Consider the following 13931-nt stretch of genomic DNA (forward strand, 5'->3'; position numbering starts at 1 on the left):
TTCCTTTTACACAAGTCCCTGAAAAGGCGTTCATTGTACTTCCTCAGACAAAACATGGAGATTTGATTGATCTTCCTAGATCTGAAGGGTGAAGGAGACTCTGGATGACCTCTGGCAAGTCCATAGATCTGTCACATCTTTCCTCTGTTTATAAATATCTGTCTTAATATACAGGGAATGAAGTTCAGACATATGAAGGATAGCAGTATAATCATAAGATTTTGACCTAAGGATACCTGAATTCTGCCTTGGCTCTGCTGTTTCCTGAAGGAGAAGACAAAAAAAGATCAGTGGCATGTTATAATCTAGGCACATATGCCGGTATCCAAGGGAGAAAGTTATGGTAAAATTGAGTGAGCATATGACCAAGGCTCAAAGCATAGGCTGGGCCTCTTCTTCTCCCTAAGCCCAACTCTTACCACTAGCCAGTGTCTGAGGATTCAAGGAAAGGGAATAAGTGGTGCACAATTGAGGGGAAAAGGAAGAGGCAAATGGGCAGGTTGGGTCCTCCACAGGACGCAAGCAGTAGAAAAACATAGGAACCAGCCAGCTAGGCCACCTTGGGGCAGGGTGGGAGTAGGGGAGAGCTTTGGCTCGAATTTTTTTTTTCTTCCTTTGGAGAGTAAGCAACACTATGTGTGGTACTTTTAACACATTGTAGGCCTGCTTGTGTGTAAACAAGGCCCAACCAGTGCCTGGAAATGTGATTTAAGCAGATGAAAATTCCCTTTTTGTGGGGAGCTAGGAGGGAGATAAGGGGGTGAAGCTTCCTTTCCTTTATACTTAAATGGCATTCAAGACCTTTCAATAATTTGGTCCCCAGTCAATGTTTCCAATCTTACCTCTCACCTATCTCCCCATTGTAGCCAAGAACTCATCAATATGCACTAAACAAGCTGTACTTTTCCACATTCCTTTGCTTACATTGTCTTCTCTTCCTGGAATTCCCTTACCTACCTGGCGAATCTTAAAATCCAGCTCAAAAGTCATCTCTTCTTTGAAGCCTTCTTTTACTTCCTGAGGGAGAATTACTGAGTTTTTTTAGTTTATCATGATTTATTTCTGTGTTTAGCTCCCTCACTAGCTTGAACTGTATGAGGACAGGGACCATGTGTTTGTTACTCATACTGCGCCCCTGGCACTTAGCAGTGCACTTGGCATTCAGTAGATGTTAAATAAACACTTCTTTTTTTTTTTTTTTAAACTTAATAAGTGAATGAGGACTGGAAGGTGATAGATATGGGGCCTGCCTTGCCAATATATGTTCATTGGAGTATCTTATGGGATCTTTTTTAGGGGGGGCTTGGGAGGGTTTATTAAGTGATGCTTTAGTCTCAGTCTCTGCCAGCAACTAGGGGTGGGGTGACTCCACTCACCCCAGGATTTCCCAGACTTGCTGCTTTAGAGGAGAGAGGCAGGAAGCCAACTATCCTCTAAGCCACAGCTTGGGAAGCTAGGCTAGTACCGGGGTGGGGGCAGCAGAGCTGAGACCCTCCACCCTCAGCCCCCAGCCTGTGCTATCCTTCCAGCCTGAGGGGGAGGAGCTGAGGCAATCTTGGCCGCAGCCTCCCACACACAGCCCTGCTCTTGGTGCACCGTGCACTGCCCTGAGTTATTCATAATCTCTGCTCCCACATATTCACCTCCACACTCCAAAAGCCAGCCCCACACCCAGCCCCTCCAGGTCTTTAGTCCTGAGGAGGGCAAAAGGAGGGACAGGGGGCCTCTGATTGAGCAGCTTCAAGGGGCCTCTCCTTTCTGTTGCCCACTGAATGCCAGCCCCTTGTCTTCAGCCCTCCCTTAGATAGGAAGGGGGGTGGTGGCCTCAGACTGCACCCCCTTTCTTCTCTTCCTGGCATCCCATTCTGTCCCAGCACAGCAGCCAAGAGCACAAAGCACAGCACCTTTGAGGCTGGTGGGCACAGGAGCCCATGCTGGCACAGGCCAGACTGCCTGCAGCCCTAGGTGGGGCCTGCTTCCTGTCCTGGAAGCTAGACAGAGGGAGACAGAAAGCAGTAGTGGGGCAATGGGATGTGCAGCCCCTGTGGCAGGAGGAGGAGCACATGAACCCTGACCCTGCTACTTGGTGCAGGCTACTCCAGGCCTCGCTTCTGTAAGAGCCTCTGTGGCTGGCTCCACAGCTGCCCAGCCCCCATAAAGGGGGCTGAAAGGAGGATGAGTGGTCCTTGAAGAGGTGAAGGGTCTGCAGAAAATCACTCAGACACCAGGTATTACCCAGCTCTTCCCCCAAGACCCGGAGGGTCCAAACTCCTGGCCCCAACCACCCTTCACCCTGGGTGAGGAAGAAGGGCCTCTTCTGCTGTTCCTTCCCCTCAGAGATCCAAGAAACCACTCCAGTGAAATGCAAGTACCCATGCCTGCCACCTGCCCTGGAGACAGCAGGGGAGTTGAGGCAGGAAGGCTGGCCAGGGTCCCTTATGGGATCTTTTAATAGAAGTTAGCCTTCTGAGACAACACAGCCGAGGACAAGCCAGTAAATGTTGCAAGAGTGAAGTGGGAACTGTACCTAAACGGCTGTTGATCTCAAAGAACTGAAAGCTAAAAGAAATGTTATTTGCTTATTGGTTACTGTGTTAGTCTGCTATGGCTGCCATAACAAAGTACCACAGAGGTCTTAACAGAAATGAATTGTCTCACAATTCTGGAGGCTAGAAGTCTAAAATCAAAGTTGGTTTGTTCCTTCTGAGGGCTTTGAAGAAAGAGCTGTTCCAGTTCCCTCTTCTGGGCTTGCAGATGGTGTTGTCCGTGTCTTCACATCATCTTCCCTCCGTATGTGTCAGTTTTTGAGTTCAAGTTTCCCCTTTCTACAAGAACATCAGTCACGTTGGATTAGGGCTCATACTAAAGACCTCATCTCAATACATGTGCAACAATCCTATTTCCAAACAGGTTAAACTTCAACTCTGCAAATGCAGTGAAATATTTTACTAAAACAAGTATTATTAATAAAAACAATTTTGCAGAAATTTCTCTTACTCTTTCATTTTATTTTGATTCTTTAAGCTGGTTTTGGAATGGGCAACTATTTGTGTAACCACTGACTGCTAGAGAGTATTTATCACTGAGATAGTCCATACCTGGGAAATAATGTTTCTGTTCTGAGTGATCTTGCAATAGTAATTCACTTATCTGGGGCTGTATTTTCTTATCTGCAAAGTGAAAGTATTGAATTAAATAGTCTATCTCAAAAATCTCTACATGTTCTTTGAAGTTTTTTCTTTACAGTACAGTGGGGTAGATGAGACAAACATCTGAAAATGTATGGAGAGTGTTTGCTAAATAACCTGTTAGTAGTTTAATGTAGAACAAACAGAATATATAGCTATAAGTAGGAGATATTTGAGGGAAATCACCATTTGAGCTTATTTCTATTACCCCCATGATTTTATCTTTCTTTTTAAAGAAAACTTTTCCAAGTCCATTATTAATCACTGACTTGTCCTGCTTTTCATCATTTGATTTTTCTCATATACAGTGGAGCTGTCCTCCCTAGTACCTGGAACAATGCCAGCCACATAGTAGATTCCCAATAAACATTTAATGAAAGAATGAATGGAAGCAAGAGGTGACATGATTCTAGGAACTGTGTGTAGTTTGGACACCCTTGTGAGTAGATGTGAGGAAACAAGATCCTTTCACTCTCAATGTGTCTACACTGGCAGAAGAATTGCTAATATGTGTTCACGGGTGCCTTTGTTCACACTATGCCACCCAGAGTGATAAATGGGTCCATACACACTTGTGGATAAGAATGGCTTTAGAATTTCCCTTAGTAAGAATCATTACACAACAGTCAAAAGGACTGTTGCCACGTGGTCTTATTTGTGCTCTCAAATTCCTGTTCTGTTTAAAAATTTTTTTAAAGAAATGAGGGTCTTAATCCTATGCAAAAAGAATGAAGCTGGCAGCATCACGCTACCTGACTTCAAACTATACTACAAGGCTACAGTAACCAAAACAGCATAGTACGGGTACTAAAACAGATATATAGACCAATGGAACACAACAGAGGCCTCAGAAATAACACCACACATCTATAACCATCTGATCTTTGACAAACTTGATAAAAACAAGAAATGGGGAAATGATTCCCTATTAAATAAACAGTGCTGGGAAAACTGGCTAGCCATATGTAGAAAGCTGAAACTGAATCCCTTCCTTACACCTTATACAAAAATTAACTTAAGATGGATTAAAGACTTATTTAGACCGAAAACCATAAAAACCCTAGATGAAAACCTAGGTAATACCATTCAGGACATAGGCATGGGCAAGAACTTCATGACTAAAACATCGAAAGCAATGGCAACAAAAGCCAAAATAGACAAATGGGATCTAATTAAACTAAAGAGCTTCTGCATGGCAAAAGAAACTACCATCAGAGTGAACAGGAAACCTACAGAACGGGAGAAAATTTTTGCAATCTACCCATCTGACAAAGGGCTAATATCCAGAATCTACAAAGAGCTTAAACAAATTTACAAGAAAAAATCAAACCTCATCAAAAAGGGGGCAAAGGATACAAACACACACTTCTCAAAGGAAGACATCTGTGCAGCCAACAGACACATGAAAAAATGCTCATCACTGGTCATCAGATAAATGCAAATCAAAACCACAGTGAGATACCATCTCACGCCAGTTAGAATGGCGATCATTAAAGTCAGGAAACAACAGATGTTGGAGAGGATGTGGACAAATAGGAATGCTTTTACACTGTTGGTGGGAGTGTAAATTAGTTCAACCATCGTGGAAGACAGTGTGGCGATTCCTCAAGGATCTAGGATTAGAAATACCATTTGACTCAGTGATCCCATTATTGGGTATATACCCAAAGGATTATAAATCATGCTACTACTATAAAGACACATGCACACGTTATGTTTATTGCAGCACTATTCACAATTGCAAAGACTTGGAACCAACCCAAATGTCCATCAGTGATAGACTGGATTAAGAAAACATGGCACATATACACCATGGAATACTATGCAGCCATAAAAAGGATGAATTCATGTCCTTTGCAGGGACATGGATGAAGCTGGAAACCATCATTTTCAGCAAACTATCACAAGGACAGAAAACCAAACACCGCATGTTCTCACTCATAGGTTGGAGTCGAACAATGAGAACACATGGACACTCGGCGAGGAACATCACACACCGGGGACTGTCACGGAGTAGTGGGCTGGAAGAGGGATAGCATTAGGAGAAATACTTAATGTAAATGACGAGTTGATGGGTGCAGCAAACCAACATGACATATGTATACCTATGTAACAAACATGCACATTGTGCACAAGTACCCTAGAACTTAAAGTATAACAATAACAATAAAGAAAAGAAAAAGAAAGGAGGGTCTTTCTTCATTGCCCGGGTTGGACTCCTAGGCTGAAGGGATCCCTCTCCTTCTCAATAGCTGGGGCTACAGGAGTGCGCCACCACGCCCGCCTGGCTCAATTCCTGTTCCTTTTGGTCTATAAAGCAGACTGCGGCCATGGGGCTCATCCAATAGAGTCACCAGCCACTGGAGCTTTACAGGAGAGAGTGGGAGGGAAGGCTCAGAGAGGTCACTCAGGACCCAAAGTGTGCCCAGACGGGCCCTAACTACGTGGCGTGACCTCAGGAGGGGCAAACTGATCAACGACACCGGGTCCCCACCCACCCTGACCGCTCCAGGGTATGTTTAGGTGTCCGAACTCTTGCTCTTCGAAGAGATTCAGACAGCGCGAGACACCCCTAACAGTCTACGGAGGCCAGGATTGTCCGGAGCGGAAGTGGAGCCGCGCTTCTCAGGGGCGCGCCGAAGCGCACTGCGCAGCCGCGGTGGGAGGAGGCACCGGCCGCGCGGCGGGAGGAGGTGCCGGCCGAGTAGTGCAGACAGCGCCGGGAAGATGAGCACGGCAGGTGGCGGCCGTCCCCGCCAGGCGCAAGTGTCCCGCCGCATCTCCTTCAGCGCGAGCCACCGATTGTACAGGTAGAGTGTGCACACAGGTGCAGCGCTGGGCGGCGGGCCCCGGGCCCCGGAACGTCACCGGGGCGGGGCTGGGGTCGTGCTGACGTCGGGCCCGGGAGGGGCGCCGGGGCTTCTGGGGCGACGCTGAGTACGGAGGGCGGCGCGCGTTGGTCGCGTTCGCTGGTCTTCGGTCGGCCCCGAGCATCGCGATGGCGGCTGGAGTGGCCCCAGCCCTGGAGGGGTCGGGGAGCTTGATGGTTAACGGAGCCGACTGCGGAGGGCGATGGCCCACGTCTGAGTGTGGGGCCCACGTCCGGCTCTGCGTCTCGAAGAAACGTCTCTGCCCCTAGGAGTCCCTTGGTGTACGCCACAGGGTTGTTGTGAAGCTCAGCGGTGTTAAACTCGCCTATGTTATACAGTACCTGCCGCGGCGTAGACACCCAGTAAATGTTAGCTAATCTTGTATGCCAGAAGCATTGGCGACCATATCTAATGTAATTACAAGTTTTAGCTCCTTTTAAACCAAAGACAGAAGGAACCCAGTCCCTGGTGGTCTAGTGGCTAGGAGAAAAAAAAAAGAAAACAAAAAACAACTAGCCCAGACGTTCAGTTTCCGAAGCAAGCAGCATAGTTGGGATTTGAAACCCGATCGTACATACCGCTTGCATGCACTGAAGAGTTGATTTTGAGGAGTTTTACCACTCACTAACAAGCTCCACTCTCTGGCCTTCCGTATCGTCGTCTGTGAAATGAGGATGACCATTGCTATCTAACGGGATTCATCCCTCCATTCGCTAAACGAGGTTTTGTTTCTTGGTTGTCAGGGCTTGTGCTAGGTAACGGATGCATCAGGGGTCTTGTATGGGGTTTCCAATCTGGCCTATGTTGTGGAGGGTACACTGAGAGAATTTTGTGCAAAAGACTTTAGCACTTTAAATACAAGAAATGGCTGAGCAGGAGAAAGTGGGGGTGTGTTATTCCATTTTGCATTGCCGTAAAGGAATACTGAGATTGGTGTTTTGTAAAGAAAAAAGATTTATTTGGTTCTGCAGGCTGTACAAGAAGCATGGCACCAGCATCTGCTTCTGTGGAGGCCTCAGGGAGCTTCCACTTGTGGTGGAAGGCGAAGGGGGAGCAAGCAGGCAACTCACAGTGCAAGTGAGGGAGCATGAGAGAGGAGAGGAGGTGCCAGGCTCTTTTTAACGACCAGCTCGCCCATTAACTAATAGAGCCAGAACTCCCTCATTGCTTCAGGGAGGGCACCAAGCCGTTCATAAGGGATCCACCCCCATAAGCCAAACATCTCCCACTAGGCCCCACCTCCAACATTGGGGATCACGTTTCAACATGAGATTTGGAGGGGACAAACATCCAAACTACATTGGGGGGAATCATAAAGAGGATCTCAAAAAGAAAGGGGTTGTATAATAAGAGGCATAAACACCTGAGGGTGGTAAGGCCTCATAGAAGATGCAAAATTGAATGGATGTCTGTAAGTGTAAACATTCATTAAGCAATTTGGTTTCTGTCTGAGACAACAGTCAAAGTTTGTAATTTTAAAAATTCACCTGCTTTGAATATTCCTCAACAGATTGGTAAAGTTCTCATGAGGCAGTCATTGAGACATAGTATAAAGCAAGATTGTTAAATAGGAGACTTACCAGGTCACGAAATTAAAAAAATTTTTTTTTTTTCTGGATGAGTAGTTTAGCTTCTGAGAGAAATGAGATAGCCACTTTGCGGATCACCATCTATGTTTATCATTATATGCTGTTATTTCATTCAGCACTTGCCTAATACATTGTAGGCACTCAGTAATGTTGAATTGAAAAGCGGAAGTCCCATGAGCAGATCAGCTGCTGTGGAACAAGGGGCTTGAAGTTAAGGTTTGTTTGTGCTAATTTGTATGGTACAGTCTTCTAAGTAGGGAGTATGCCATGGTTTCTGACATATACATGAGTAATAAAAATCAACATGATTTCTGACTCCCCGTTTGGTGAGCTAAAGTAATAACAAATTGGGAGACTTTTCAAAGATCAGAGCAAATATAAATATAAGGAACAGAGAAGGGGGTTTGGATGTGATACTTGTGTCATGCTGACTTTTTTTTTTTTTTTTTTTTTTGGTTAGTAAATTTCTGAGTGATGAAGAAAACTTGAAACTGTTTGGGAAATGCAGCAATCCAAATGGCCATGGGCACAATTATAAAGGTGAGAGAAAAACTGATGACATTTCAGCCCTTCAATAAGGATGAAAGAGTATTCAGCAAATGTAGACACAATGAATGGGAAAACTTACGGACACAGTGTGAATGCTTTGAGCCTTGAATGAGAAGTTAAATGGGAGTTCAGAATGAAAGGATCTGTTGTCTTGGTTAGATGTGTGTTAAGTTTTACCTTACAGTTGTCAACTCTTACAAACAGACCAAAACAATGAATGGTTTAAAGCATTTTTCTTTGTCCTAGAGTACACAATAAATTTCTTTCTGATTAGGTGTGGCTGAGGCTAATGTTAAAATTAGATTTTATTCTTTGAGTAAGTAATGACTGACAAAATGAGAATGTTGCCTAGGAATGTAATATATGGCAGAAAAATAGGTTTGGTCTAAAGCTTTGCCAGCAGTGTTCCAAGAAAGTAGGTAATTTGTCCAAAGATAAGAGACTTCATTCTTTGAGGTACAGCCTGCCTTAAAAAACAGCTACATAAGCCATAGAGTATAAAACAGTGTGTGGTGGTGGCATAAAAAAAGACCAGACAAGGTGTCAGATTAGGATTACTGGTTTAGCTACTGTCTCTTCCTTAATCTATGGTATCTCAGTCTCAGTGTACTTACTTATCACGTAATACCTAATGGTATTTGTATAGAACTAAAATACATACATTCGTGAAAGTTATTAATGTGTAAAGCACTGATCAAGATTTTTTTTCCTTTTCTTTTTTTTTTTTTTTTTTTTTTTGAGACGGAGTTGCGTTCTTTTTGCCCAGGCTGGAGTGCAATGGCGTGATCTCTGCTCACTACAACCTCCACCTCCCAGGTTCTAGCGATTCTTCAGCCTCAGCCTCCCGAGTAACTGGGATTACAGTTGCCCACCGCTACGCCTGGCTAATTTTTGTATTTTTCGTAGAGATGGGGTTTCACCATGTTGGCCAGGTTGCTCTCAAACTCCAGACCTCAGGTTATCCTCCCGCCTCGGCCTCCCAAAATGCTGGGATTACAGTCATGAGCCACCACGCCTGGCCAAGATTTTTCAAATGCTTTTCACAAGCACTTTTTAATTTACAAAGCATTACTTTAGACTTTGTATACGTTCATGTGAGTAAGGGGATAAGAATTTAAGGCCCAGTAGTATTGCTTGTTCAGAAAGGTACTGTTCAGTATTGGACCAGCTTGCTGTGTAGCTGGACTCCTGCAAGTACAATTTCTAATTCTACAGGCAGAGATTGAGCAGCATCTTGATGCTCCCTAGTGCATTAACATTATAAGCAGAATTTACACCCTTTTCAGCCTTGGCTGAGTGCCTCTGCTTAGCCAAAGTTCCCACTAAGCTCCTTTGTCTTGCTTGCGTCTTGCTTTGGTTGATTAAAAAAAAAAAATCTTAACTAACATAACAGATGTTTTGGGGTGAATATTTAAGTATAGCTTTTGGGGACAGATCTAATAATTTATGTTGCCAACTTGTGCTTGTATGTTGCTAACTTGTGCTTGGATGTTAATCTGTTGAAAGTCATGCTGTTTTTTTGGTATTTTGTTTCCTTTCCATAGTTGTGGTGACAGTACATGGAGAGGTATGTGCAGAAAATATTTGTGTGGTTTTTGCAGATTGCTGGGCTCTCTTTCAGCCAGTGTGGTGGATTCTGTGTTGAAAACTGTTCCAGTCAGTATTGCTCATTGTTGGCCCTTGTATATGTGTGTGTGGTGAACTGCTGCCATTCCAGGCCTCTCCTCTACCAAAGTGTTGTCTTTAATGTGCTGTGTGTGGACAGGTAGAAGGGCTATACAATGAAAAGGATGCTTGAAGTACATGGTGCTTCCACGCTGAGGTCAGTGATTATCTCTGGGATGAAGGCAAATGTGGGCACAGTCTCTGCATACTGTACTGCCTTTAATAATTTGCCAGCCACTTAATATGGAGAGCCTATGAGAGTAATATTCACCTTTGTTTATTCTTTAGATTGACCCTGCTACGGGAATGGTTATGAATTTGGCTGATCTCAAAAAATATATGGAGGTAATGGCATGTTGGGTGCTTATTATATGCTATTCCCTAAGTATAATATTTGGTGGCCCCCATCTACCTCCCCAACCAGTTATCTCCTAAGGTTCCATGACTCTGTGAGTAGAATTGGATGTGGGTGTTGGGGTATAGTTGGAGGAACTACTCGCATGGCCCGTAAAGGTGTTTTGGTGACTTAACGGAAATTAGTCACAGTTGTGTTACAGCAGTGGGAGGAAATATAACATGCTCACCTTGTATTCCTTGTTGGAATATCCTGATTTCCTTCAGTTAACAAATTCTCCATTTCTTTTAAGACATAGCTTTATCCTTGAGACTTACTTTTTTTTTTTTTAGTAGGCACAGAGCCAATGCAAATTTTTCTTTTTGTAGAGGTAGGGGTCTCACTATGTTGTTTAGGCTGGTCTCAAATGCGTCCTGCCTTGACCTCCCAAAGTGCTGGAATTACAGGCATGAGCCACTGCTCCTGGCCTTCTCCTTGGAGCTTTCTCTTCCCTCTCTGAATATTCCTTGTACCTTTGATCATAGATTTAGATACCACACCATGTTATTCACTCTAGATTTATTATAAACCCACCAGAGCAGTACATCATAGAGATAACACACAAGGGGTTCAGTGAAGAACTTAACTGATTGTGTCATTATAGAATTCTTGCTTTGTAAGAGACTTTGGAGATTATTCAAACCAACTTCTTCAATCCGTAGATTAAGATTGAGAGATGCTGAACAGTTAACGGACTTGCCGCAGATCGTGTGGCTAGTTATTTGCAATGTTGGGAGTAGATTTCTTTCCATCCAGCTGGTTATTATGCCGTCATTTCACTTGCAGCTTAGTTTTGTTCTGAAATTTGACATTTGCTTTATTAAAATGATGTTATTAGTGATGTTTACTTCTTTCACATTATTCATATATTCAACAAATTTGTCTACTTTGCATCAGTTTGTGAGCTAAGTATACAAAGATGAATGAGATGTAGCCCACAGAGTGTATACATTACTTTTTCTAGGAGGTGAAGAATAGTAATTGTTAAATAACTGTTGATTTAATAAATGAGGAAAAGAATGAGTGAATGAAGAAACAGCACTGTGCTCAAAGTACTTTAGGAAAGTTATAGAGATAGGGCCTGCATGCATTTTTGGGGCAGGGGTTGGGGGGACCGTGGGGGAGAGAGAGAGAGAGACAGAGACAGGAGGAGAAGAGAGGGGAGGAGAGTAGAGGGGAGGGGAGGAAATTAGAAGGGAGAGGAAAGAAAGAAAAAGAAAAAGAGAAAAGAAAAGAAAGAAAGGAAAGAGATAAGAAAGCAACATAAAAGCCCTCAACATATGACTAAATACTGGAGGAGGGGTTCTCTATGCTGTTTTCTGCTTTTGTGTGCCTGAAGGACACCACACACTTTCATCAGTGAAAGTGACTCATCGTGGCATATAGAGTGAACTTAGAACCCTACCATGGGGAGAGGATTGCTTGAGCCCAGGAGTTCAAGGCTGTAGTGAGCTGTGATTGTGCCACTTGTACTCCAGCCTGGATGACAGGGACCCTGTCTCTAAAAACAAAACAAAAGAAAACAAAAAGTCCTGCATAAGAGGCTTTACTGGAGAAATTGGGACTGGAACTGGGATTGAAGATGAAGCAAACATACCTATGTTTTTGCTATTCGTGTGGAACATCCCTTCATTGGATCTATTTCAACAACCATTTGATCTAGGACTTACTCTTTTTGTATGATTCTAGCTTTTCTCAAGAAATGATTGCTATTACTGTTATTAATGTACCCTTCTTGAAACTACACCGTATGGAAAATTATATTTTCTTTCACAAATTCTAGATTTTTAACAGTAGCTAAAAGCAAAAAGCAAAGAAAGAATAAGGCAATTTAATCCTTGCTGATGATGAGGAAAAACATTATGTTAATATACATGAGCATTAGGGAGTAATAGTCTTTACATATTTGTACTTTTCCTTCTGTGAGCCCAAAACCATTCTTAAATTACTCCTCATAGCAGAAATGTAGAACTACTTACATAATTTCGGTCAGATCTGCTTTATAAAATGTAGTAGTCACTGGATCTTTGTCCTCATGATATTGTGGCATTGTTCCGTAGGTGTGACAGTGTTACGGAAAAATATTTATGCTAACTCTTTGGACAGGATTCCCAGAGTGCTAAACTGAATTCTGAATTACAGTGGCTTGTGTTGCGAGAAAGCTCCAGGATTCTCTGCTTTTTGGTTTCTCACCTCTTTTTATTCAGTAACAAGGGTTCCTAATCATTACCAACAGCTGGGCCTAACTTTATTTCACAACTTAAAATTTTGTAAGGTTGCTTTGTAAGACTCAAATCTAGTACTTACAAGTATTTAGTTAGTGGCTAAGTGATAAGGTGAGGTTTAGAGACATAAGTGTAACAATTTGGAATTTGAGTCATAAATGGAGCCAATGATATTTTCCCTTGGTTTTGTCTCTAGGAGGCTATTATGCAGCCCCTTGATCATAAGAATCTGGATATGGATGTGCCATACTTTGCAGATGTGGTGAGGTGGGTGGCACTATACCTTGTTTTGTATAGATTGTAAAATGAGAATTGATTTGAATATTTGATTGTTGTGTGATTTCTGAAGTTTTAATTAAATCTTTCAAAACTAGAATTTCTATTCTGTATAAATATTAAACGTGAAATTTTATTGTTTGCATTTTGAATTTTTGTTTCTTTGTTTGTTTGTTTTCCTGTAGCACGACTGAAAATGTAGCTGTTTATATCTGGGACAACCTCCAGAAATTTCTTCCTGTAGGAGTTCTTTATAAAGTAAAAGTATATGAAACTGACAATAATATTGTAGTTTATAAAGGAGAATAGCTATTGGGGTTAACACTGTACAAAGCCCAGTTTCCTTCTGTGTTTGAAAAAGATTTTGATTCCCTTGGAATATTAAGAGGTCAGCACGTGATTGTTGTACCTCCACATTGTGCTCTGGAGTCCCTATTTATTGAAATCATTGTAAGACCTGTTATAAATTTAAGTCTATTTAAAACTAAACTTGTAATATATTCTGAAAATCATTTAGAGAGTTTTTTATTTATAAATTAAAAATCACTTCATTTCCAGCAAAATGTTTTGGTGTGGAATTATTTGAAAGCAAAAGAAATCTAATTTTGTTGTTTTCTCCATTACCTCATTTTTAGTACTCATTTTTACTTGGTATAATATACATGGTTAAAAATGCTTATATGACTTCGAGTATGTGAATCTTATAAGAAATAAAATTCAAGTGACCACAAAGTCTGGAGACTATATATATTTTTGATAGATTGAACTCTCTTGATTACTACTTGTTGGGTGTGCTGAAGGCAAAAGTGGATTCAGTGAAAAATCATCTGAGGCAATGTGTTGTGGATACATGTACAAAGATTGGTGGAAATGCTGCTTTAGAGCACATCGTTTATTACAATTTTGCACAGTGTATTGAATTATGAATTGGTAGTGAGGAACAACACATTAAACATATCATGGAATATCAGTAAATTATTTATTCAGTGTATTCATCTGAATTTCTGAACCTTATGGGCATTTGAATAATTTTAACTCAGAAGACTGCAGAATTATCATATATTTTAAACTCTACAGTCAGCATAAAAAGGATCAACTACCATATAAAGTATTTCCTGTATTTAGTTTTTCCTAATTGATCCCATTTTGTTCTGATTTTAAACTTACTGTATTCT

General features: G+C 42.2%; 1 protein-coding gene across 1 annotated transcript; it reads left to right on the plus strand.

Annotated features, from left to right (window-relative positions):
* The first annotated feature begins 5836 nt into the window (after nucleotides 1-5836).
* Nucleotides 5837-13319, plus strand: PTS (6-pyruvoyltetrahydropterin synthase). Its single transcript, XM_008020874.3, has 6 exons — nucleotides 5837-5998; nucleotides 8108-8187; nucleotides 9741-9763; nucleotides 10150-10206; nucleotides 12677-12747; nucleotides 12942-13319. The coding sequence occupies exons 1-6, from the start codon at nucleotides 5916-5918 to the stop codon at nucleotides 13063-13065; spliced, it is 438 nt and encodes a 145-aa protein (XP_008019065.1). The 5' UTR covers nucleotides 5837-5915; the 3' UTR covers nucleotides 13066-13319.
* The last annotated feature ends 612 nt before the right edge of the window (nucleotides 13320-13931 follow it).

This window comes from Chlorocebus sabaeus, chromosome 1 (genome assembly GCF_047675955.1).
Source record: "Chlorocebus sabaeus isolate Y175 chromosome 1, mChlSab1.0.hap1, whole genome shotgun sequence".
Classification (NCBI taxonomy): Eukaryota; Metazoa; Chordata; class Mammalia; order Primates; family Cercopithecidae; genus Chlorocebus; species Chlorocebus sabaeus.

Excerpts from the sequence above, each read along its gene's own strand:
- PTS (XM_008020874.3), top strand. The coding sequence starts at position 5,916 with ATGAGCACGGCAGGTGGCGGCCGTCCCCGCCAGGCGCAAGTGTCCCGC. Across the intron at positions 5,999-8,107 it reads GCGAGCCACCGATTGTACAG|TAAATTTCTGAGTGATGAAG; the intron begins GTAGAGTGTGCA and ends TTTTTTGGTTAG. Across the intron at positions 9,764-10,149 it reads TGGTGACAGTACATGGAGAG|ATTGACCCTGCTACGGGAAT; the intron begins GTATGTGCAGAA and ends TTTATTCTTTAG.